This window comes from Empidonax traillii, unplaced genomic scaffold (assembly GCF_003031625.1).
Source record: "Empidonax traillii isolate 1590-97213 ecotype Southwest subspecies unplaced genomic scaffold, ASM303162v1 scaffold73:size1297144, whole genome shotgun sequence".
Taxonomy (NCBI): domain Eukaryota; kingdom Metazoa; phylum Chordata; class Aves; order Passeriformes; family Tyrannidae; genus Empidonax; species Empidonax traillii.
In genome coordinates this window covers 788,782-814,662 of record NW_020955266.1, presented here as the reverse complement: position 1 = coordinate 814,662, position 25,881 = coordinate 788,782, and the positions used below count along the sequence as shown (strand labels likewise).

The following is a 25,881-nucleotide window of genomic DNA, read 5'->3' as shown; positions in this document are numbered from 1 at the left end:
GGAGAGGGAAATTCATCAGTACATCTGCTCTGGAGAGGCGAAAATCTTGCAGAAAAACTCAGCACTAAGTAAGCAAAAATTACTGTGCTTTTTTTAAGCACCAGGATGATAAAGCTACCAGTTAGTACCGTGTTGGTGGTTCTGAGCCACAGAGGATTCCCGTGTTTGCACATGCAAGTCTGAGGTATTTACATCCTAGAGGTACCGAACAACCTCACGTGGGCACTTTGCTGCTGCTGAGAGAAGCAGCAGTGACACTGCACACACACCCTGGTGCAGGGCAGGCAGGGGCTGAGGCCATCGTGCCCCCACCACAGCCCGGCAGGGTCTCTCTGTGCCACCCCCAGCCCTTAGAACAAGGGTACCCGGGCGTCCCCAGGGGCTTGTGGGACACACTGAGCAACACACACTGCTGGGGCAAACGTGGTTAGAAAGGGGCAGGTGAGCCAGGGAAAAGTTAAAACCTGGCTCTGGCCAAGTATTCTGTTTCTGCAGTCACCAAGTCCTCGTTCTTCTGCCCTGAAAACACAGCGTTTCCTTTGCTGTGCAGCAGCAACCAGCGAGGTTTTGAGCTCTGATCAACCTGTGCTAAAAAGACTTCAGAAATAAATCAGTGCCAGCACCCATTTCATCCAAGCTGCACTAAGCAGATCTCCCCAGATCCATATCCCAAGGCAGGCACAGACATCATGGCATCATCTGGGAGCCAGTCAGTGAACCAAGCTCTTCTTCAGAGATTTTGCTTGGGCCCAGTATGAGACAGCAGATGAGACTGGCCAGAGGCTGACTCAAAAACATCACTATCTGTAGTGATGATGGCAACATCCAGCTGTTGGTGTAAAATCCCCAACTATTGTGCCTTCTGGTAGCACAAAAACCCTGCAAAATTAACGTGAGGCTGCAAAGAACACACAGATCCGGTGCATGTTTCATATACATATTTATATATATTTCATGTACAAAGTTACATTCTGAACCCCATGGATTCAATAATAGAAATAAATACTGAAATAACTACACTGCTATATGAGCTCCTCTGCTCACAGAAAAGAAGCCTCAAGTTTTAACAGACAGCAAGTTTAACGCTGTAGTATCCATCTCAGATTACAGAGGCAAGTAAAATTCAGCGTAAAGTGTCCAACAGACAAAACTTTCCAAAATTACAGACCATAAAATGTTTAAAATATATGTTTAAAAGATTGAGAAATGTGCATCAACAAAATTAATAAAGGAAACTTAATCTTGTTAGAGGGCGGGAGAGACATTTAGTGTATAGAAAAATGCTTTGAGGTGCAACATAGGCTGTTACAATATGGCATAACCCTGTTAGAAAAAAAAAACAAAAACATTTAATTTCCCTAAAGAACTGTATTTGAGTTTACCGTGTCTCGTTTTACAGGGCGGGGCCTTCACAAGACCCCACCTCAACAGGGCCACTTACAGAGAGTGCTAAGTCAGGTTTAATCCTTTGGTAACTTTTATAATACTCACATGGAAATAAATATTCAGTTACACAGCATTTTTAAAAGACACACGTTCTTTAGAACAGTTAGTATAATAAAAGAGATTTAACATTTGTTTTGTTACTAAGGCAGCCTATGATAAAGTGTCTACGCTCTGTCAGCTCGATCCCATCCGAGGCAGGAAGGCCTTCCCAAGGAATGGACGATGCAGCTTCACCTTCACCATGCAAAAAACCCCTACCCAGGCAAGTCATGTGCTGCATATTTTGTGCTCGAAATGTTTCCAAACTATTAACAAGCTGTAGCTATCAAGAGATTAGCTCCTATTTATATGATGCTTTAATCACGAGTGTATGCATAAACACATTCTTGAGACGGATTGGAGGGGTGTATTGTCACCTCAGTGCCTGGGCTTTACGTGCTTTATTCACCCTTCAAAGACACCTTAAGGAGAGCTTATACATCCCAGAGCACTGTGATGGCAACAGGGACCCAGTTAATCTACTGTACCTTAGGACAGGGGATAGAAGTTTTTAAATGAGAAATACAGAGAAGTGCACATGCCTTTTATCTACACCCACAGTGGTACACAGTTAAAACTACCGTCTGCTTCAAAACCCTTCCAACTTTTGGACAGCAACAATCATCCTCTGAAATATTTGCAGGAGTTGGCCCACTGAGGTGACTAAAATGGCACGGTGGACCAGCTACATTTGGCAAAGGACCAGGTACACGCTTGCCAGGTTGAGCTGCTCCAGTTTGCAGAGGAAACAGCTCGTCTCTAACAACAAATAAAACCCCACACGAGAACCAAGGAACGGAATTGTGCGCTTTTTTTTTTTTTTTTCTCTTTTCTGAGAACATGAGAATGTGACAATCAACCAGTGAGTAAAAACTTTGGAGATTGTGTTTCCCAAAGAGGGGAAAAAAAAAAAATAAAAAATTAAATTCAAGAAAATGGCAGGAAAAGCGATGAAACTGCACCACTCACAGTGAAGATTCTGCACAACAGTAAAAGTTTAGACAGCATTTTTCTTAGACATCCAATCCCAGAAGTTAATTCAGATGTGCTTCATGTTCAGCATACATGCCTATAAGTTTAAAATAGGTCTAAGAGTGTTGACTCATTTTACTTTCTGTATTTGTATAGTTTTTAATAAGCTTCCAGACTTTATATTCAAGCCAAAGTACTTTAAGAGTGACGTTAAAGATGAATTTGGAAAGCAAATTATGAACAACATGCTCTCATCACTTTTGGCATTCTGAAGAGAAAAATACTACCAAGATATTAGACATCTTTAATAAGGATTTTTACTACATAGTTCATGTCCTAAATACATATTTACGAGAGGAACAGCTGTGTACAAAATATGTCGCTTAAAAAGTATTTATACATATAAATCTAACCAATAGACCTGAATGGAGATTTTCTGGTTTATCAGCTATGATATGCATTTGAAAAAGCTGCCTAAATATATATTTACACAATAGACCTCAGCTAAATGTGTTCATTTAAAAAATTAAGAAAATATATAAACACATGTTTGCCTGATAGACCAGAACTGCTCCTATTGCATAAAAATGTTTAGGCAGTTTTAAAAAAGTGTTTCTATATTTACTCCTCTGAAACTGTTCAGTTCTCTCCCATAATCAAGTGACTAAATTTCTCTGCCAATCTGAACAGTCCCAGCCTTTTGGGGGTACATGCTGGATGTTCATTAAAACCCCTCAAAACTTTTACTTTCCAGAGACAAAATGAAAGAGCAAATCTGGGTTTTTAAATATCCTGAAGTACAGAAATCATGAAGTGTTTTAACTTAGGTCTGATACTAATGTAGAAATTTCAATGCAAAAGGAAGACAGTCTTCAACTCACATTTATGGTTAAAAAAATAGATGGTGAGTAGACAGAATGTCAGCCTAATATTAGAGTCTCCTGACTTTCATTAATTTTCTCAATCTTAGTGTTACCTGATAATATTGTTGCTAAATTTTTATTTTTTATATTTCTTTTTTTACTAAATTGGGGTATGGAGCTACAAAAAATACATTTTGTACCTAATCATCTGGCACTAAAGTTCCTTTACGATCTCACTTGGGCAGAATGCATTTTTCCTGTACACTCTCAGTCTTTTCTCATGCTCTAATCGAGGTCTTCAACCTTCACACACGTAGTGCCTCATGAGTTTGACCAGCTAGGCAGAGAAGATCATTCTAGTGCTTAGGACATAAGGAGTTAAGACAAGAAAAGAACAAAACATATCCCCTGCTTAAGAATTTTGCAGTTATTTTCCAATTTAAATCATCCTAAGAATACCCTTTGGAAACAGTTGTTCCATGTCAGGGAGATGGAAAAACATTATGCTCGAAATTGCTCATTACTGAGGGCAGCAGTTCTCAAACTTTAAGGTTCAATAATGAAAATGTGATTTTATTTAAATATTGTATTCTTAATTCCTATCCAGTCCCCTCTTTGCCCTGAAAACTCTGATGAATGTAAGAAATTAAACCGTTTATACTATGTAAGCGAGATTTTCCAGGTTTGAAATCAAAAGCTGAAATACACAGTTTGCTTTAGCCCTCACTGAATATTTGGATGAGTCTTAATAATCCATCTTACAATTTGTCCATTTTTTTTTTTAAATACTCTGGGAATAACTTTGCTGTTTTACTCAATGCATTATACAGTGAAATGAAGCTCAGCTGTAACAAAGCCAAACTCAAGTGAGGCTACCAAAGAAGTGAACACGTTAGATTGCTGTGGTACAGTGAAAGTAATGCCTCAGCTGCTCACTATGGTGTGCACGCCAGTTGGAGAAAGATCTGATTTCCTTATACTGTTCCATGTAACACAGGTGCAGTAAAACAGCACAAGCTAATTCCTGTATAGTTAAAGGTATGACAAATTTGCAATATAAAGTTAAACAGCAAAGAAATGCTTCAACATCATGTAGTGAAACAGGTTCACAAAATAAAAAAAAAACATGCAGAAGCTTTTTTTTTTTTGGCCTTTTTTTTTTTTTTTTTTTTTTTTTTTTTTTTTTTTTTTTTTTTTTTTTTTTTTTTTTAAGGTCTCCAGCTGCATCCTACAGGCTCACTCACTGCCACACATGACTTGCCACACTATCAAGTGACTCCTCTCAGCTTTGGCTACAGAAGGTTCAAGTGGTAGAGCTTCTCCAAGGAGTTCAGATTCTCCTCCTTCGTCACCTGGAAAACAACAGTTTTGACTGAGGCAGCCAATAACCAGAACAGCATCAACACATGCAGGGAGAGAAGTGACATCTATGTCTACATGAAAAACACTAAAAAGACAGTAGTTACCATATGCTCATACAATAGTAAAGTCTGAGAATGTATACATCCCAGAGTGTGTTGCATAATTATCTCAGAGCTTAGTATTTTTCTGGCCATCTTCTTCAGTTCCAGCCCCAAAAATTAATGGCAGTTTTGTAAGCATCCATACTCTACACATTACATTACTTAGAACTCTTTAAGGAAGAGAAACAACCACTGAATTTGCAAACTTGCAGCACCTCCCAGGCAGACACTGAGATGGTTTTGCTGCAAGAAAGTGTGCTGGGATAAACATATAAATGCTCTGGAACAAGAGCTGTGATTGAGCACAAGTGAGACAATGCAACATTCATGTCTATGATGAACCTTTCTCCTTCTTTCCTCTTGTTCCCGTTATCCCAGCTTGTCACAGCTCTGCACACACTGGTAAAGACAGCCTTAAGCATATTCTCCATTATTGCTCTTCAAAAGAGAAGAGCAGTTTTGTAAGTGCACCTGAACTCTGGGCAACAGGAGCTGACTGGGATCAAACCCGTTCAAACAGACCAGACACCAAAAACTGCACACAAACAGCCAGAACAACCAGTCCAGAGGCAGTCTGGTGGTACAGTTTAATCAGATGACCTACACCTTCAGCAAGGTCTCAGATCACAGTCTGGCTGGTTTTCTGGTTAGACTCCTTTGGAGGGCTGTGGGATCCAAACACAGAACAGCCCCAAGTTGCCCCCGAGCCAGTTTGCTGGGCTCACGTGGCAGTGGCTGAGCTGATGGACTTGCAGCACTGACGCTCAGTCCATGGCTGTGCCTCATGCCACGGGGACAGCAAAATGCACACTTGGAATGTGGCTATTCCAGCTGCTTTGCAGTAAGTGCAGAGGTTTAGTCCTCACTGCAGTGTGGCACAGAACTGCCCCAAGCCCTGCCTCCTGCACAGCTCCGCCGGGGTTACCGGCAGGAACCTGTTTGTCATTGACTGGGATGACAGAATTTGGGCTGGCCTTCCTGGAATTTCCTTTGTAGTGGTATTTGTGGGTTGTTCTGCTGTTTGGTTGGTTTTGAAAGACTACAAACAGATTTAGGCAAAAGGTCACAACCAGGTTTAAGAGTTGCAACACCTTTTTATGTATTTTTTGGTCGAGGTCTCCAGCTGCAGATTCTAAGCACAGAACCACTCTGTTTATTTCCACAAAGAGCTGAGTTAAAATAAAATAATGTTTACAACAAGAATTCTTTTATGGGCTAGATCATACAAAAGTGCTATCCAAGAAAAGCAGTGATCAAATAAGATGGGCATGCCGAGATAACAGTGATCTCTTTTTTCCCCTTCTCACTCAAAAATGAGTAACTTTTAGATTGGGCATTCTTCACTTAATGCATGACTTGTTTTTATAGTCAGTCTGCATTTTAAGTAACTAAGGACATGTTTTCCAGCAGATTGAGACAGAAGATTAATCTGTCACAGGAAGACTGAAAGCATAAACAGTAAGGTGGTACATGACTCCAAAGCAGAGTTTCAAATAAAACTTTTCAAAACAGTCATCCCAGAGGTCATGGTTTATTGAGGAGAAGAAGCTGAAGGTGTGTCTCAGGATAAAAATACTTCTACCCTTGCAGTATAAAACCTGTATATACTGACCCCACAAAGGCACTCTGCAATCACAGCAGCAGTTATTATGTGGTTAATGACCTTCAGTGTATGAAGAGGTTACAACTTATTTTAAGCTCAGGTTTCTTACCCATTCTGAAGTCAATGTATCCTTCTCCACCACTTATCACCAACATTGATTTTAAGGGACTCTGGTTGAAGGACTCTTGGGCTTGTTTATCAGCTGTTAGCTCTGTCCCACCACTACTCTGTGGGCAAACAACCTGACCTGGATCAAAAAAAAAAAAAAAAAAAAAACCACATTTTTAGGCCATATCTCAGAGAGTAAAATCAAGTGGATGACATGATGCCTAAAGCAGTTGACTACCTTATTAATAGGCATGCACTCACCACAGTGTTTCTTTTTCAGATGGAAGCAAAGCACTTACTTGTGACCAAACCCTTTTCCTCCCATTAAACAGCTCCGCACTCAGCAATCAGACAAGCCCTTGTAAATGAAATATGATATATTGTTCCTGAATGCATGACTTCATACACTGACTCTGATGCCCTTTCTAAACACCGTGTTTAACCAAGAAAATGAAAAAGAAAAAAAATAAAATAAAATAAAAAAAGGGGCAGCTTCACCTGAGGAATGGCAACAAAACCTCACCTGGTACAGCGACAAAGAACTTCACGGCGTCGCGGTGCCCGTGGAAGCAAAGCTGTGCGTGTGCCATGGAGCAGTAGGGGATGAACGTCCCTGGGGTCACTTTGTCACTGTTCTCATCTCCATACACACGGATTACACTCCCCGGGCGGTTTCCAGAGCCTGCTGCTGCTTTATTAGCTGGAAAAGAAGAGAAGTTGTTTTCTACTTCAAAAAAAAAAAAACCACACAAATGACGGCAGCGGTTATTTGTTAAGAAACCTTATGGTACCATCTAAAAGCTAAAGCCAACTTAGATAAAAATGAAACAGGAGGGCAGCAATGCCAATTCAAGACAGAGCTGGAAAGAAAAAGATTGCATGCTTCGTTATTTTAAGTACATCAGAAAATGGAGCAGGATTCTTATTAGTCTAGCATAAACACCAGATTTCAATATCCTACTTTTGGGAAAAAAATAATTTGTGAAAGGACTGTATCTTTCATAGAAAATAAATACCTCTAATGTGTTTCAGTGGGAGCAAATTCAATGTACTTAAACATATAATTAAAGACACTTGCATTCCAACTAATCATAGGGTATCCCCTTGCCAGCAAAATATTCTCCAAAAATAGCCACCTGTGGGCACGAAGGAGCTACCCTATATTACAATTCTACATCTAGTTTTTACTGAGTTTTAAAATCCATCGAAACAGAGGAGTACTCATGCTAGACATACAAGCCATCTCCATTCCAGAGACTATCAAAGTAGTGAAAGAAACGGTGATTTGTAACAAGACAGCAAATGATGTGGATTAATGACAAAGTTATAAGATGTGGTATCACATTGGCTGGAAGAAAAACAAAGTCTGTATGAGAGTTCAGCTGCAACACAGGATGATATGCTAAACTGCTGAGCAGATTGGTGGCCATTTAGCAAACATAAAACTGCTGCAATGCAGTAACTGCAAGTGGAAAAACATTTAGGAACATACAAAGGGTAAATCTATAAAGGAGTGGGAAACAGCCTCGAAGTGGCTATTAGAAGCCTGAAAATAGGTTTTTGTTCAGGATCTGCACTTACCCCGCAGCCCCAGTAAACGTCCCTGGTGGAGGATTACAGCTAGTGAGAAAGGAGGAAAGGGGAAATGGATAGGTATGACAGTAGAGGAGAAGGATTAATGAGAACCCACCACTCATATTTTGGTTTTTGATAAGGTAGAGCTTAAAATTTTAGCTCCTAAAAAACAGCAGATATTTAATTACAGAAGATTCAATCAAAAGTCACAAAGAACAGCATCTTGTTATAGAAGTTTCAGTACAAAATGGACACAAAAGCACTGCCACTGTCATGTGCTTTTCACTTTAAAGTTTATTATTGATTAGCAACGTTTCCCCTTTCTCTCTTTCCTTGGCAGGAAGCTCCAAAATAATATAGAACAACTCGTGTTTTCACGTGCCCTTTTGAAACATCATCTGCAGATGTCAAAGCTGCCCAGCTACTGAGACCCAGGGAATTCAGAGATGCCATCACTGCTTCTGAAAACCATCGATATTCCTACCAAGGGTTCTCAACCCCACTCTCAGGCTACCCCCAAACGGCTGTTCTGATCCACCGACAATTAACAAAACTGAGATGAAACTGAAGAGCTTTAATAGGGATTTCTTCATGTTCACAAGCTCCTCTGGAAACATCAAATTAAGCTTCACGCAAATCAAGAGCTATAATTTTTGAAAGCATGATTTAAACTATTTCAAACTCATGACAGGAAGTCTGTCCTTCCTTAGTACATTCATGCAATGCAAAAAAAAGACATTTACTGAATGGATGGACAATGCAATGGAACAGTATGAGAAACAATGCATGTGTGTGCTGTTCAACAAAGCAGATACAACATGAAGAGTTTTCACTATTAAATGACCCTAAAATTTCACCTGTCATCCTACACTCATTTTCTATGTAACCACAGTACAACTAGGACTATCAGAGTTCTATTTTCTGAAACTTCTGTTCACCTCTTTGAACAATTCGCCTCAGCACAAGTGTTGAGGGCTTTTTTTGTTGTTATTTAAATGCAATCAATTTACACAGAGATTCCTCCCAAGCTTTACCTATTTAGGATTTGTTTTGCCCTTGAGCTGGAATGCCCCTCTCTCCTGGGGTTCAACTGAATGTTTCCTCTCCCACCCCCAAGTAGTTTCAGCCTATGACAAGAGTTTGGGGTCTGTTGTTATGCAGATACCTGGATTTACATGACTCAAATTTGACCTAGAAGTTAATGACCTGTTTGAAGAATGTGTTTACAGCTCCTATAACTCTCAACATGTCCTTTAAAGCTGTTCCAGTCCTTTTCACCCACTTTGTGATGAATTCTTAAGAACTAAAGCCAAACAAATTGTGTTAGCAACAACAGCAACTGGCTCAAATTAAACAAAAAAATCTACTTTGTGATCACATGGCAATCGAAAATAGCATTAATTAGAAAACTAAAGATGTCTCTTATAAGCAATAAACTTCTGTAAATGCTGCTAATGCTCAGAACACCTTGAAGGCTTCAAAGTGTCCCTTTGATTCAAGTCACAGCAACACTGATCAAATTGAAGTACAGGAGATTCTGGAAATGTGTTTTTTTTTGCTCGTAGTAATTGTAACCACATGCACAGATTTAGGTGCTAAACATCACACAGGCCCGAATCTGTGACAAACCTGAAAGATTCACACCTGGCAGTGAAGCTTTCTATCCATTAGCAAGCATCTGAATGGTGTTTAATACTCTTTTTTCTGTCTACAGCATATTGCACAGAGCTATTGATTTATATTTTACTTACTTTCTGTTAATGGAATGGAGATGATGACACCATTTCCTGTTCCTACCCATAAACGATTACAAGACACCATAAGAGCTGTGATTCTCACAAATGAGAATCCCAGTTTACCAGTACCTAAAAACAAAAGATGCTTTTCATCAAAAATTATGAGCAAGAATAAGTTTAGTTCTATAATAGAGAATCATAACTCCATCTCCCAAACCACGCAGACAAATAATTCCCTCCCATTTCAAACACAAAGTAGAGGAGCACATTTAAGTTGTAAAGATAACCTTAAAGTCTACAATACTGTAATTAAGTTGTGAACCTATACTGCAAGAGTCTAACATTAACTATGAGAAAGCAAAAGAGGTACAACAGCTCCATAATGCTGCACAGTAAAATCTTTTGGGCCTTACCAAAAAAAAAAAACACACACATAAAAAAAAGTGAGTTTCCAGATGAAAGATAATGGTTTCTCATCCATTAAAATTAATTCTCATCCATTAGCAGGATGAGGGGAGCACAAGGCTGACCAGTTAATGCAATGGCACAGCAGTGACTTGGGAAGGATTTCCCAGAACCCAATTACCTGTATTTGTTGTGTTATGTAGGTGGGCAAACTGCTCTTACATAGATATTAATAAAAAAAAAGAAATCAGACAGCTTATTAGGCTCAATAGCGACAAAAATCTGCTATTTTGCCTTTTCTTGAAGAAAGAGGCATTTTTTCCAGGCAAATAGTGAATTCTTCCCATTGTCAGGTTAAAAAAAAAAAAAAGTATTGGTACAGTAAAAAAGAGAAAGTTTTCAGTTTCTTTGTTGGTGCCTGCCCAACCCAACCACTAGCTCTCTCATGAGTTCTGAGTTTTCAAGGGCACTTTAAACATCAGGTAAGATCAAGAGACTGGAACAGATGATCCATCATCCTCATCACGCTTTACACACCGATTTAGGCTTCTCCTTCCACACTCAAGGTTTCACAAACTGATCTGACTGGCCCTTCCACCCACCCAGTGAGAACTGCTTGCTCCAGACAGCAAGAGGTGTAAGAACACACCAGTTTTTCTCATAAACTTACCTAGCATTTTGCTTACATAGGGCTCAATGTCCACATCCTGCAGGTGCTGATAGGTGTGCGCGTGGTAGAGGCGCAGGGTGGAGTCCAGGCGAATGGACACCCAGACCCCGTCACCCACCCAGGCCAGCTGCCTCACTTGGCTCTCCCTCCTTGGGTGGGCATCAAATGACTTCTATGAAACATTGGAGTTTAAAATTGAAAAGATGAAAACATGGGAAAGAGTAAGAAAGATTTCTCTGTTACTCTCAGACCGTCTGTACCGGCACTTTTCTTAAGTCAACCACAACCCTCTGATCTGCAAGATCACAAGATAATGTTTAGCTTAGTTACAACTACCATATGGTGCTGGTAAAGTAATAGTAAAATTGCTGATTCCTCTCCCTGAGTTTGATCTTAAAGCTGTAGTTTCTTACTGTGTCTTCATTTACACATCACATCCCAGCCTGCTCTGGTTTCTGTCTCTCTTCAACCTGAAGCCTTTTTGGTCTGAGGTTCTGCTGTCACAGCACAAGATGCATGTGCCCAAAAAGTGCTTCTCTTCCTAGTTCTGCCATGATTGACTCTTGCATACAAAGCCACCCCTACAAAATACACACTATTCACCAGCAAAACAGTCAATGAATGCCCCTGTTGCATGAACTTCATTTCACTTTTTCCATATAAATACAGCCTTCACAAAAACAGCTTATTAATTGGGTGGTTATTATTTTCAGAACTGCTGAGCAGTCAACCTCAAAAGATCTGGATCATGTCTCAGGCCAATTAGGAGAAGCTGAAACATTAATATTGCTAAAGGCTTGCAGAAACCCCAGCCACCTTCTGCACTCGAGATGTCAGGTACAGATAAAACTGTAGAACATTACATACGTTACATAAACAAATTACTCTAACTGCAGGGAGAGCACACTCAAGATTAACACTTACAAACCCCTGAAGTATGTATGCAAAGACAGATTATAGAGAAGTTTACAGGTAGGTGAAGAATAAAAAGAGGCATAAAAGAGTATAAGTTGGGAGCTTGTCTTACAAGCTCAGTGCAAGGACACTTCCAGTTCCTGGCCAGCTAGAGGTGAAGAACTAAACCACTCAAAAATTGGTTTTAGTAAGTGAAAACTGTCTCATCGTGGCCTAAGGTCTTCCAAAAAAAAGTGAAAACATCTTTAGAAATTGTCACAGTATTTCCCAAAACAAATTTGTTTGGTTGCTTCTTTCTGTACTGATGAACAAAATAGGTGTTCTCTGGAGTTACTCTGCAGTGTGAGCTGTGGCTTTAGAGCATCATTTAATTATTCTAATCACCATTTTAGCTTACCTCTATTTTCATGGCCTTTGGTTGAACAACGTAGATTTTGTTCCTGTAGCCACACCAGACTTTGTCATGTACCACTGTCATGCACCGTATCGAGTGGTGGGGCCGGCCCAGGTCTAAGAGGTGATAGTTTGTCAAATCCCACTGACCATCTTGGAAAGCAGAAGGAAAAGGAAAAGAAAAAGCAAAACTAAACATTGGTTCCTATGAGATCAAGAACAATTTAAAAGCACAGGATCTAATTTTTTTTAAAACACTGTAATAATCTGGGTAAGTCAATACAAATTCATGGCTTGGCTCCTCATTAAGAGCAGTGAGTTATAGGAACTATCAGTATCCCAAATGCTGCTTTTTTAAAATAAGGAGGTACAACGATTCATGTTCAAAACACAGTAAAACATTTTTTAAAACAGCAAGTCACCCAGTGCTAAATGGACTGTTTGGCCAGGCACCAGTATACATGACAACACACAGCCTGAGGCACTTGCTGCCTTGGCTGAACGTGGAAATATTGGCCAATGCAGCAAGGGGGTATTTTTAAATGTGCTGCAGGATCATAGAAAAAGGCCCCTGAAATCTACTAAAAGCCTACCAAATTTGCTCATTCAACACCAAAAAAATTCTTCTGTAGACAGAGCTAAGCCACAGATCATCCCTGACATTCATTAAGGATTGTAAGCCACTACAGTGAGTTCTTAAAAAAAATCAACAAAACAAAACCACTGAAAACATAACGTCATCCCAGATGCATCTTCCCCAGTATTTGCATTAGTGTTGTGCAACTTTTTATTTCTTTTAAATACTGAGCACAGGAATTTAAACATCACAAGGTAAAGAGCAAATGAATAGAGAGGCTGTGGAAAAAAGCCAACAGATAAGTTCCAGTTACTCATAATGAGACTTTCCCCTCCAGGTCCTATTTGTGGAGCTTGTTCATAAATGGTTTGGGCAGAAATTCTGAAAGGGATGCTTACAAAATTCTCATTGAAGGACTTGGCCAGGGACAATTAACGCTAATTAAACAGAAGACACAATTACTGAGCATAACGAAAAAGTAAGAGAGATAATAATCAAAGTGAACTTTCCAAGTGGCTTTTCACTATTTATCTCAGATATATCCCATTCTCTACTTCAGAGCAAGAAAAAATTCTATTAATGCACCAGGACAGTGCAAAAATGGTACTTGAATCTCCAACTGAAATAACTAGAGAGATTTCTCAAGGCAACCTGTAAAAAACATTCCCATTGGGGAATACATTATCAAAACACTACTCATAAACGGCACATTTCTTTCCTGAATACTGTTACAGCTTCACTGGTTTCCAGATCTAACAGAATGCTTACCAACTCCTCGGTGAAAGATTGCCAATGTTCCATCAGCCAGTGCAACCAACACTATTCCTTTTACATGTCTGGGGAAAAAAGGAGGCACAACAATAGAAACTGTTAGACTGCACTGCTCAAAGGGCAAGTTTAAAGTAAGGTATAAACAGCATACTTTTACAGTCATGTTAGCCCTACTGTTTTGATTTCTCCAATATAGTTCAAGAAAAGGGATGTAGCAAGGTGTCAAAATCCAGTCCAAAAATCTTGAAATATAGCTAGCTACAATGCCTGAAGAAAACATCAAGGATAGCAACCTGTAACTGTTTTGAGTAAACAGCTACAGCTCATCATTTGGGCTACGTATTTCCAACAGATACAAGGTTCCTTTTTATTTTCCTTACTCCCCGAATGTTTTCCACTGTCCCTCAAAGAGCATGCAGGCAGTTATGGCAACTGACATTCCCAATATCTGAGGAGGAAATATAAAACTACTTTGACAGTATTTTAACAGAAATTCATTATGATTTACATGACATTCTTTCAGGACTTACACAATACTGAGAATAGAATCTTTAAGTTTAATGGCATGAACACATTTCCTCCACTGGGCCACTGACGAATGAACATACAGGCTGCAAAGACAAATCAGGAGGGATTAAAAGCACTACCAGACAAAAACAACCATAAGCAAAACCCCTATAACTGAAATCCACAATCAAAGGGAAAATAAGTTTTCATCTTCCACTGGAAACTACGTACAGACTGAAAGGAAGAACTGCATGAGCAGCAGAGTGGTTTTTTCAAAGGCCTAAAGCACTACAAACCTCTTTGCAGATCCATCTGTAGTAAAAAGTTCAATACATTTTTCTTGCACAACAAAATACTGAAAGTTATGGAATTATCAGACCGTAACTATTTCTTTGACTACAAAAAAAACCCCACAAAACTTTTCTGCAGATGAAAGTGCTATCCACGAAAAAGAGCTTCCTAACCACCTACAAGGCTTTCTTTGAATTCTATAATGCCTAAATACAGCAAAGCTTGTGAGGTTTTGGCTCTCTTGAGATCTTCCTGCCCTTAATCTTGACTCGAGACAGTTATCAGGCCTGTAGGCACAAGAAGCAAGTTTAAAGCAATTACTGCAAATAAGTTTAACAAGATTAGCACTTCCTTACCATCCATTCTGTGCTCCAAGCCACATGGTCGGTAAAAGGCTACTCATTTTCTGTGCTTCTTCTCTCACTAGATCTTGCTCATTTGGCAAAACTGCAACATCTTTATATAACTCTGACTCAGTACTAGAAAAAAAACCCAGTTAAGATACATTTAATGGAGTGCACAGATTACTCAGCCTATAACCTAGGCATTTACTTCATTGCTGCTAATTCCTACACTGGCTCTGGAAGTACTTAAGGTATAACTGTGCATGAAAATATGACACAGATGAAATGACAATAACAATGAATTTCTTCAAGTGGACATTTTCTTACACAAGGAAAATCAGGTTCCATTCAAGCCTGTCAATATTGTTGATATCTGAGGAATGGTAGAAGAGTCACAAGGCATAGAGTGTCTTGTACCAAGACACTACTTATACAAATCTCAACACACTTAACAAGAAAAACAAAAGGTAGCCATTTTGTCTCCATGCTATGTTCCCAAAAACGTCATAGTTTTCATTTTAAATACATTTTAAGAGGTATGAGGATTGAGACTATGTACTTAGGCTGGTACACTGGAGATGCCTCTGTTGTATGCTGCACTCCCAAAGGATCTGTAAAGACATGCTCTGTGTAGACTCCAGTTTGTGCAATATCAGCTGTGTCTTCTCCTGTCCCTGCATTGACTTCTGTTGCTTCTGTTGCCTCCTCTGCTGTTGGAATGTTCTCATCTCCTAAGTTATTTTCCGTTGCAATATCTACGTAAACAAAACAAATTGGGGGAAAAAAAAAATGTTCAACAACTGTGACAGAATTCTCAATTATTTAAAACAGCCAGAACTTCATACTTAAAACTGAAGTGACCAGACTGTCATAATCCAGATTTTATATTTCATCTAACTAGAAAATCACATCAGAAATGCCTAAACTTTCCCAGGTTAAACTGCATAAAAAAGTGATGTGACTGATGGCACAGATTGTCCTTTAAGTGATTAACTAGAACAGCAGTGAACAAATCCAATCACCCCATATCCATTGCCAGTCACATCACCATACAGCTCTGAAGACATATGACAGAAAACAGTAAGAATGTCTACGAAACAAGCAGCTTCACTGAAATCTCTAGTAAGACTTGACAAAATTCAAGGCATTTATTCACCTTCTCTCCAGTCATTTGTTGGCAAGATCTGTGTTTCAAGTACTGAATAAATTAAAAGCTCTCCTTAAACCGTGCACATGAGAGTTCTCTCAAAAACATTTGCAAGAAGCAAATGTTAGTTATCACCTCCACGGAGTTTTCAGCTACATTTACACACTAAAAGTATGTCAGACTCACAGGCCACAGAGACACACTATTATATTATCCAGTTTCACCAGTAATTTCCAGTTACACCTGAAGGTGTTTGGCCACCCCTGGCAGGGCTGTGATATTTTCATACCTGACTGTTTCTCTGCCACTGGGGAGCCCCCGTTGGCATCCTGAGCTGCAGGTGCCCCCGTGAGCCCCTCAGCAGTGCAGCCCACCACGGTGATGCCCCCCAGCAGGCTGTCAGTCTCAGCAGAGCTGTTGCTGGTCATGCTGCCACACAGAGAGGACTTGTCCACCTGACTGGGATCTGCTTCCTGAGATCCTTCTTCTCCTGCAGGATAGTCTGTTTCCCTGGCCCCTGGAAGAGATTAAACCCGTGTGTTTTTCATAGGGATAAAGCCCAGTCACTTTTCTATCTAAACTTCAAACTGAATGAACTCTCCAGCACCTGACATCAAACATGCAGGTACCTGTCTACAAGCTTATTTTAACATGATCAACAAATATAAAAGATATTGTCACAAAGCTCACAAAACAAAGGCAATGCCTACATATGCCGCACATTTGAACTGTCATACAATATACTTCAATCTGCAGTTTTCCAAACAGCTTATTTCAACTTTAATTACATTTTCCATTAAAATTAGATTTAATAACAATGTATATATGCAGGGATACCTGTCTACATATTTAAAAAGAATTCAGCTGCAACAGATCCTTTGTTCTGGAAGAAAAGCTGTTTTTCTCTTGTACAACCCCCCTCATACTTTTAAGACTCATAATATTCTCAATGCAACAAGGATTCCCTCTGCAGGAAGCTCCAAGACTTGCTACTTATCTTCAAGGGGCTGAAGAGATCAAAAAAGCAAACCACATTGTTCTTTTTGTGATGTTCACAGTTCCATGAAGCACTGGAACCATTGCTCAATTTGTAATACATCAGACAAAACAGTTACTCTTGGCTGCTGACACCTCTCTACCTTTGAGTTGGTTTAGGCCAAGAGCCAACTAAAGAGTGGAACAGTAAAGTAAAAATGCAATAGTTTTCTGCACAACTAAACACTTCCTATTGCTGTGTTGCAGCAGCATTTTTATCACACCAATTAACAAATCTTTGGGTTTTCACCCAGCATAAGAAAAATCTGAGTAAGACATAAAAAAAGCAGGAGATAAACATCCCCAAGTCTTTACCTGGCACGCTGGCAATACAAAGCACATGAGAATTGCAAACAATGAAACTGTCCAGAATATTTCCTGGTTGATTTGCATCAATAATGATAACTTTTGTGGCAGAATGTGTGCTAGTACAGATCCAAACTAGACTGGATAATTCTTCCTGATGTTTCAGTTCCTTCTGCTGATCCTGAAGGAGAAAAAAGGCAGAACAGAAATGAACAACAAGAAGGGGGACAATAAAACCATTACCTTCAATCTTTCATGTTCTTACATTTTCAACTACAGAAGAATACATAAACATGTGCTAAGTTAAATATCTTCAGTGCCACTGTAAAATTACATGGAGCTACTTGTTCTCTATGCATTTGAAATATAAACCTCCCTCATATTTCATATTTGCATAAAACATATAGAAAATAATTATACTGCAAATTCTACAGTTAGAAATAAGAACACTACTGACATACCAGCTTGCCATACTCAGTGTAGACCCAGATTAATGTGATGTCCCAAAGCACTTAAAAATTAAGTCTTTGTTTTTATACCCTTAACCTGAATTCCAGTCATGGCAGTCAGAACATGAACAGTTTTGTCATAAATGTTTTTTACAGGAGGCAGCACTAGCATAAGCAATGCATCAATTTGATGTAAAATTCATCTACTACTCGGATTTGCCAATAAGCTGGCACACAGGGAAGAATCACAGAATTTTTGTAGGTGGATTCAGTAACCCAACTATCTTGGGTTGATGATTACCAAGAAAAATATATTTGTTACCAATAAGCTTGATTACAAAATACTTCATTACTCTACAGCTACATGGTAAAGATGTTTAACTACATAAATTTATGAATAATGTCTTTACAGGAACCTTACCTTGAGCTCCTGGTCTAGTTTATCTAAGCTACTCTGAGATCCTGTTTGCTGCTTGTTGCCATCTGCATCCACACCAGTCACATCGTTGTAGAACACACTGGCACCAACCACAGACCCACCATCCCGTGTTTTCCCTCCTGACAGGTTCACCCCTACAGCACACCACAGCTGGGAAGGAAAATAAATATTTCACTTGAATTCTAAACTAAAAAAAAAAAAAAGACACAATCATTGTTAAATATGCTAAGTAATATCAACATTATTGTATAACTGCAGGCCATTTTAAGGAATTCAATAAAGTCATGTACGTTTCTACTGAAGTTTAAATTCTTCTTCACTATGCTTTAAAAAGGAACTACTTGATTTCAAAAAGAACATACCTGAGTCTAAGATAAAAATATTCAAGGTATAGGTTGTGCAAGTCTCTCTATCACCAGTGGAAATATCCTACCTTCATAGAGGTATCCTTCTCATCTAAAGGTCTCAGGTAAACAGGCACAGGCAAATTCTTCATCTTATTTTCACCCTGTCCACCATTTGCCACCTAGGTTAAAAAAGCAAAACAAAACAGAATGGAAAAGTTTTTTTACAGTCTTTCAGTTGCTCAGACTTTATTAAACAAGATTAGGAGTTTTGCCTTGTTCCCTTCGAAAGATTCTTTACTACAAAAGTTCAACAAAAAAACACTGGAATCACTCAAACACAAGCTGTGAAGTCATGTTCCATTCAAATGTCCCAAACCATGAAGTTGTCACCATTACACATGAAAACATGATACCTGTTTGTACTTCTGAGGTAGACTCCAGCCAAATGCTTGCACCCTGCCATCCTCCTTCTGAACATGAGCTTTCACCTGGCGATACTGCTCCCTCTTCTGCTCCCTGCGTGAGGCTAAACTGGCTTCAGTTCTGGAGAAGAAACATTATTGAAAAACCTCTTTAGAACTCTTTGTGCAATGGGAGTTGATGTTAAACTCAATAACCAAGATCTCTGTGGAATTGGGTCACCAGAAACACTCCCAGGTTTCCTGTGGGCTGTTTCTAAGGGACTGCTGAAAGGCACAACCAGAAAGTCTGTTGCCAGCATCCTTACAGAAAATTAACTTGGGTTATGTACCTCTACTAGAAGCTTTAGAAGTTGTACATCAAAAGAATATATTGTCAAAGAGAAGCACAGGAGAAAAAAGTATTTACAGATACTTGTTAGGCTGACTCATGTTATTTTCCACTGAAGTACCTGTACAGTTATTGCTTAGCTACAAAACTTGCATATAGAAGTGTACTTAGTGCTGCCTCCTGTGCCTAAATGCACTTTTAAGAAAAGACAGTGATATTTACCAAGTAGAATATTACTGTCAGGTATCCTGAGTACTCACCCACTGCTGCACGTTTCAGCCTGCTCTATCTTGAGTTCTTATGTATCAACACTCACTTCAGGAGAACACTACACTTAGCAGCATGGTAAATCTCAGAGGATTAAAAGAGTAAACACTTGATAGAGCATATCTAGTATTATAAAACTAAAATGTCTTACTCTTCACTGAGGAATTCAAAGGCTTTAGATTTGTCACTGGGTAATTGAGATAAGGTGCTGCTTCTTTTCTTGACTGACGGAGTAATGTGTGAGGTTGGAGCATTGTATTTAACGTTGACAGGAGGTTCTGGTTTCTTTGCTGTATTGCTGGAGGAACTGAAGAGCCTGCTAAAACTAGAAGAAAGGGAAAAAAAAAAAGAGACAAGATTTGTCAGATATATCCAGATTTGACTGTGCAGGCAAAACAGTGCATATGCCAGCCTGCTCAAGACAGTTAAACTAAGAAACTGGAGCCCAACATAGCAGCAGCCACCACACGCTCAGCAACACCCTCAAAGCACAGAAATTCATGTCAGTAAGAAAAATCCTTAAAAGAATTATTATCCCATTTGTTCATCAAATTTAATGGGAGTTTCATCTTGAATTAACATCTACAGGGAACCAACAGATATTAGGATGTCAACATCACACCTGGAAAGCAAGTTTATGAAGCACATTAGTTCATGCAGAGAGCACTTTAAAAACCCCACCGCTTTCTGGGCAAAAAGATAGAGAGTTATCAGCAAACCACAACATTAAAATGATTACTTTACAAATATCTTGTTGTGAAAAGCAATGGTTTAGATTTAAAGAAGTTGAAGTTAGCAAGGACAATGTAACAATCACTGAGCTGTACTTCACAGAGGAAAAGGAAGCTGAAATAAATGCAATCCACACATGCTATTCAGGTTTCTACTATTCATCATAAAAAAAGAGTCCAGAAAAATGTTCAGGACAAGAGTCCTGGTGCATATTCAACTAGAAAAAAGAATTCAAAAAATCAAACACTTTGGCATTTAATTTCACAAAGTGCACAACCATTCACTATGTGATGCAGTTTACGATACATTTTGTCTCCTAGACCAGTCTTACCAAGCTGGCACACTGGGTAACAAGAGGAGAACAGTTAAGACATCTTAAAGGATAATTAGCTAACATTCACAAATGTGCCAGTTAATTGGTTAGGATCTTTTATTTATTTTTGCCAGAGAGTTGTGTTTCGATACTTACAACTGCCAAATGCTCGATCTCTTCTTCTCTTGCATGGCTGGATTTTCTCTTGATGCTCTACAAGAAATAAATTCCAAGTTTACTGAGTCAGCACCAATTAAAAAAGGGAAAGGAACAGTGTGTAACTCTTATTTTTAAAGAAAAGGATAACAGGTAACAAAGCCGGTTTCTTCACGTTGCCACTTCTTTTCTGACCAGAGCACGACACTGACATTCCCACTAGATAAACTGAGACTACATAATATACTACATCCACATTTCTTTGCATCCCAAACACCAGTTGTGTTTAAGGAGTGCTTTCCAGACAGAAGAGACAAACCTGTGTAACACTTTGCAATGAAAACAGCTAAAAGAAAGCAGCAAACCCTTTAAATTCTTCTGCCTCACATTTTTTAATATTTTAACCATTGCTTTTTGTTTTAAAGCCTCTAATTCTTCAACATATCAGTAAGTAAGGGATAAAGTAAGTGTTCCTGAAGTCATAGATGCATTAACAGAGATAGGAGAGGGATTTTACAGCAGACAATAGCTATAGAAAAACAAGCCATGGCTGATGGGAATATGCATTTTTACAAAGGCTCACAGATAGGAGGACAATGGGAACAATTAAGTGCCATTGCTGTACGTGGCCAGCAGGCAGCACCACTCGACTCTGGTTTGGTAGGGGTATTTAAAATTATCAGCTTTTGTAACTGCTCCAAAATACACACATTTCTTCAAAGGATGCTTACTTTGCATCATAAGAAGTAACAAGTTTTCACTGAGCTCTCACCAGGAACCCATTTTGACAAGTTATATGCCCACAATTTAAAAAACAAAGTTATTCACGGGCATGAGGGAGACAAAGCAGAAGGCAATTAACTCTCCTGACCAGATCACCCTGCAGCTAAAAACGAGGAGGTTGTAAAATCCAAGGGGCTCAGCCCAAGACTTTACAAGAGCCTTTCACCTGATCATCTCAGTCCATCGCACAGCTTCCTGGAGCTCCATCAGCCTCTCCTTGTACTGGTTCCTCTCCATCAGGACACGGGCCATCTCCACGCGGGTGAAACGCTTCCGCTGCGCCGTGGGGACATCGCTCTGGGCACACAGCAAAGCAAACATGGGAGGAACAAGGGAGCACAAGCAGGGCCTTGCAGAGTCACCCTCTGCCTTCCCACAATTCCAGATTCCAGACCATCTGGGGCTTTGTAAAACTAACTCAATTTTGTCTTCCTCTCCTCCCATCCTTTGTATCTGATATAATCTGAATGTGACACAATAATGGGCAGAGAGGAAAGAAGGAAAACTGATCACTGTCAGTTAAAGTTTACTTGTGCTCTTTAGACCTTCTGTCTTTTCTATTCATGGAGGAACTTTACCACTACTTATTAAGCAGTAAAGCTTAGTAGCACTCACTAAACATGTGGATTTTTAACGTTCCACTGTGAATTACACACACAAGAAAACACACACACACACACATACACCTACATCATCATCCTCTTTAGCTTTCTGTCTTGCTTCCTCTGCTTCTGCACGAGCTCTAAATACAAAATAAAAAACAGCTGCATTAAATATCACAGTCGGGTTCTCTCCTTTCTTTTTCACAACCATGGAATTAAACTTACTTTCTCAGCTCTTCTTCCAGTTCCTTGTTCTTCTCTTCAAGCTTTTGTTTTGCTTGTTTTACAGCCTCCAATTCACCTTGTAGTACATCCTTCTCACAGGTCAATTCATCCACCTTTGCTATCAAATCATTCTTCACTACATTCAGTGCATTTCTACACAAACATGGAAAATACACCATTACAAGGATGATCATGGGCTCATGGTTCAGCTTCAAGCCTGATTTTATTCCTGAAGACCTACACACTTCATAAAAGCTGCTGCAAAAAAATACAGCTTTCTAAGAGATCAAACCCTGCCCCCTGTCAAATTGTAAATGTTTAAACACATTCACACCCCTGTATTAGAAAAAAGTATTGATAAATCAGTTTGTTTGGAATAAACTCCTCAACAGTGCTCCAATGGATTTGCCTCTGCACTTACAGCTCTTCTGACAGGGAGATGATCTCATTAGGACAGAGCACTGCATTTCTTGTAGCCTTACAAAGATAAAAGCAGCTTTTGCTTCTTAGGTCCTTAATTTCTAGAGGAATACCAACTCAGCTATACATTTAGCCAAATACACCTTCAAATTCAAGACACTTATACCAGCACTGCACTTGGAACTGAAAGCATATTTTTATAATTTTTACTGTGTATGAAGATATAATGAAATAACAAAATCAGTGTTTTTACATAAACAGTCTCACTTACTTTGTCTCCAACAGCTGAGTGTTTTCCAAAATAAGGTTTTCAACCTCTCGTCCCATTCCTTTCCAAAGGAAACAAACACATGAAATTAGCAGATAAAATGGATGTTTTCACAAAACTTATGTTTTGCCACTGTCTAAAGCCAGCTCAATTTTAAGTATGACAAACTTGTCAGGAGAACTGTGAGCTATCTGAAGTTTCAGGTCCAACCTACCTTCTATAATTAGCTTTCCCCTCCACCTACTCCCAATTTGACTTCAATTAAAGGCATCCCTGGCTAGTGACCAGTGCTGCCTCCACCTGCCCTCTATATTTTGGAGATGTTACAATACTAGTAAGTAAAAAAACAAACATAGCACATATTGCAGAAGTATTAGTCCACAAAACAGTAAGTTTAAAATGCTCAGCTGTCTTTTATACCACGTTGGATACACAAGTATATCAGTTACAGACACAAGACATGCTGAATAAAAGCTCAGATTGTGAAAGCCCTGCAGATTTCCCCAGAGCAAATGATACCTTACCAAAGAAATTATGGTCTTTAATGCCCATGCATTCCATGTAGAGCAAAAACAAGAACAAGAAACATTTCATGTAAGGTGTAGTATGAGCGAAGAGCAATAAAAGATTTAGACTTATGAAGTAAGAGCGAATTAAAACAAAGCCACCACCAAAAGTCTGAAGTGGAATGTGATGTGATTAGAAGCAGGATTTACACGAAGGACAGATGTTGAAGAAATTAAGTCTGTCACAACCATTTCTACTGGTTAGGACCTCTTATAAAAATCAGTAATAAAGTCTCTCATTTTCTGTGAAATAATTTAGAAGCTCAGTACTTGGAAGAAACGCTAAGCCAGTCAGGAAACATTTCCAATTAATATACTACTATGGAAAAAAAGTGAACCTATCTTTTTATGTAGCTACTTCAACATTACTTAAATTTCTGAATATTAATTTCTTATCCTATTTTTGGCACACCTAATATAATTTGTAGGATTTTAGAGAGAAACTTTCAGGAGAGAATAATTATTTTGCATCTTGCACAGCAAAATAATTACTACAGTGATAACAGCAGAAATTATGTTAATTCAAGACTAACATAATGAATGAGAAAGGTATCTTAATGGTGGGGGCCTTTTAAAATACTTTATGAACACAATCTAAGAAACTTTGGTAACAGAAGACTTAAAAGATATTTGGATAACAAAGAAAAAAAGGTATCTATAAATAGACATGCAAGTCAAAGTTGCCTCTTGAAATTTCCCTCTCTGGGTTTTGGATTAAAAGTGACATTTAATAGTGAAGCAACTTAGATCAGCTATTGTTAACTTCATGAATATCTGGAGAAATCCCCTACACTGCAGCCATAGTGAGCTTTTGTTCAAATAGCTATTGCTTTTTAAACATTTTCAGTATTCACAGATAAAAGTAGGTAGGCTCATTTCCAACAGGTTTCGGGATCCTTTATAATGCAAGAACAAAAATTAGAAAGCCAGAGTGCAAAGGCCAAAAAAAAAAAAAAAAAGTTACCAAGCAAGGGGAAAAAAAAAAGCAGAGAAATGTATTTTATGAGAGCAGCAGCCAAGAACACCTGACTGGAGAAGCAACAGATTTCAAAGATTTTTTTAAAAAAGAAGCATACACACCAGAATATTCCCCTGGGTATGCAGCCCAAGAGAAAACAGATTAGAGAATCCCAATTAACTGCTTTGACACAACTCCAAACTGAAGTTTAATGCTCACTCAGAACAGATCCAAAAGCTTGAAAACCACCAACTATCCTGGATGCAGATGTGGATTTTCAGCCACTGTTTGGACTATGATTGTCCCCAAAGTGAAATGACAATTCTAGAGTAAAAATTTGAGACCAGCACATTCTGCATAACAAACTCTGGTATAATCCTGTGCTTAGTTTGCACACGCTGGTTGTTTCCAGTAGTAGTTTTACAGAAAATGGTGATAAAGTCAGTGACAAATGTTTGATAAGTTAATACAAAGTTATTATTTTTGGCCCACGGAAAACAAAGCACTGTGATCAGGACAGCCTGACAGTAATTTGATTGGTTTAATCCATTTATCACATCATCTAAGGTATGGAAGTTGCTCTATGTTATTATTTCTCCAGTATCTGTATTTTTGCATGCAGAATGTGTGATTAGTTGTCCCTGTGACAATGGAGTGACATCCAAGAGTTTTGGATGAAGTGTGTTCCAGTAAGGATGTGGAGATCCTCACTGCTCAGCAGAGTGACAACAAAGAAAAGCCATCTCAGACTGGAGACAGGCCCATTACTCCCAGTGAGTAACACTTGGCAGAAATGTCACCTGCCTGATGTAAAACACGTTTCTGGTGAGACACTGAACAACCAGAAATGCAGATTGCAACACAGGAGTTCTAACCAGTGCTAACAATCTGTATTTTTGCTGGGTCAGAGGACAGAAGCAAACAAGCTGCTGATTGTCTCTACACAACCCATTTCTAAAACAACCAAGAGCAGCATCTGCATTTTATACATTCCACAGTACCAGCTTGCATTATTTCGAAATGAGGCCTGAACAATGATATGGTCAAAAATATCTTATGTTGCTTGTGGAAAGATCATTCTTCTCATGACCTTTTTGCTCTTGATCAACTCATGTTCCCCAAACTTACACTTTGTTCAGTCAGCACAGAAGTAACAGAAAGCTGCTTGGATGGTGAAGAGAAATGTGGGTTTCCCCTCCCCTTTCAATTAATGGTTTGACTCTCAAATTACCACCATTGCATTTTGCTGCAATTCTCTTTCAAATTAAAATCCCTAAAGAGGTGATAAAGCCAGGCCATGACAGATCAGGCACAATCTGAATTAAACTACCTAAAACTAGTTCAAGGCAAAAATCCTTGAGATAAAATCCTTGTGTTAGAGAACATGTAGGGAGAAATGAAATAGGGAATAGTGTTAAGAAATGCCCCAAAAGATTAAAG

General features: G+C 39.0%; 1 protein-coding gene across 9 annotated transcripts in view; it reads right to left on the bottom strand.

Annotated features, from left to right (window-relative positions):
• Nucleotides 1-923: 923 nt before the first annotated feature.
• The window catches only part of SPAG9 (sperm associated antigen 9), a 60,931-nt gene continuing 35,973 nt past the window's right edge, over nucleotides 924-25,881 (bottom strand). For 2 of the 9 annotated variants that reach the window (XM_027880604.1, XM_027880610.1), the window contains 23 exons: nucleotides 24,564-24,575; nucleotides 22,921-22,978; nucleotides 22,230-22,382; nucleotides 22,093-22,144; nucleotides 21,569-21,699; nucleotides 20,620-20,676; nucleotides 19,570-19,743; nucleotides 18,815-18,944; nucleotides 18,488-18,580; nucleotides 18,037-18,204; nucleotides 17,176-17,347; nucleotides 16,115-16,342; nucleotides 15,238-15,433; nucleotides 14,691-14,813; nucleotides 14,067-14,147; nucleotides 13,534-13,601; nucleotides 12,193-12,341; nucleotides 10,881-11,052; nucleotides 9,821-9,934; nucleotides 8,076-8,114; nucleotides 7,018-7,194; nucleotides 6,496-6,633; nucleotides 924-4,672 (listed from right to left, as the gene is read on the bottom strand). In XM_027880604.1, the coding sequence (XP_027736405.1) occupies nucleotides 4,557-4,672; nucleotides 6,496-6,633; nucleotides 7,018-7,194; nucleotides 8,076-8,114; nucleotides 9,821-9,934; nucleotides 10,881-11,052; nucleotides 12,193-12,341; nucleotides 13,534-13,601; nucleotides 14,067-14,147; nucleotides 14,691-14,813; nucleotides 15,238-15,433; nucleotides 16,115-16,342; nucleotides 17,176-17,347; nucleotides 18,037-18,204; nucleotides 18,488-18,580; nucleotides 18,815-18,944; nucleotides 19,570-19,743; nucleotides 20,620-20,676; nucleotides 21,569-21,699; nucleotides 22,093-22,144; nucleotides 22,230-22,382; nucleotides 22,921-22,978; nucleotides 24,564-24,575 (2,801 nt within the window). In that variant the 3' untranslated portion in view covers nucleotides 924-4,556. The remainder of the gene's footprint in view (nucleotides 4,673-6,495; nucleotides 6,634-7,017; nucleotides 7,195-8,075; nucleotides 8,115-9,820; nucleotides 9,935-10,880; nucleotides 11,053-12,192; nucleotides 12,342-13,533; nucleotides 13,602-14,066; nucleotides 14,148-14,690; nucleotides 14,814-15,237; nucleotides 15,434-16,114; nucleotides 16,343-17,175; nucleotides 17,348-18,036; nucleotides 18,205-18,487; nucleotides 18,581-18,814; nucleotides 18,945-19,569; nucleotides 19,744-20,619; nucleotides 20,677-21,568; nucleotides 21,700-22,092; nucleotides 22,145-22,229; nucleotides 22,383-22,920; nucleotides 22,979-24,563; nucleotides 24,576-25,881) is intronic. The other 7 variants (XM_027880608.1, XM_027880612.1, XM_027880607.1 and 4 more) reach the window with 4 other exon arrangements.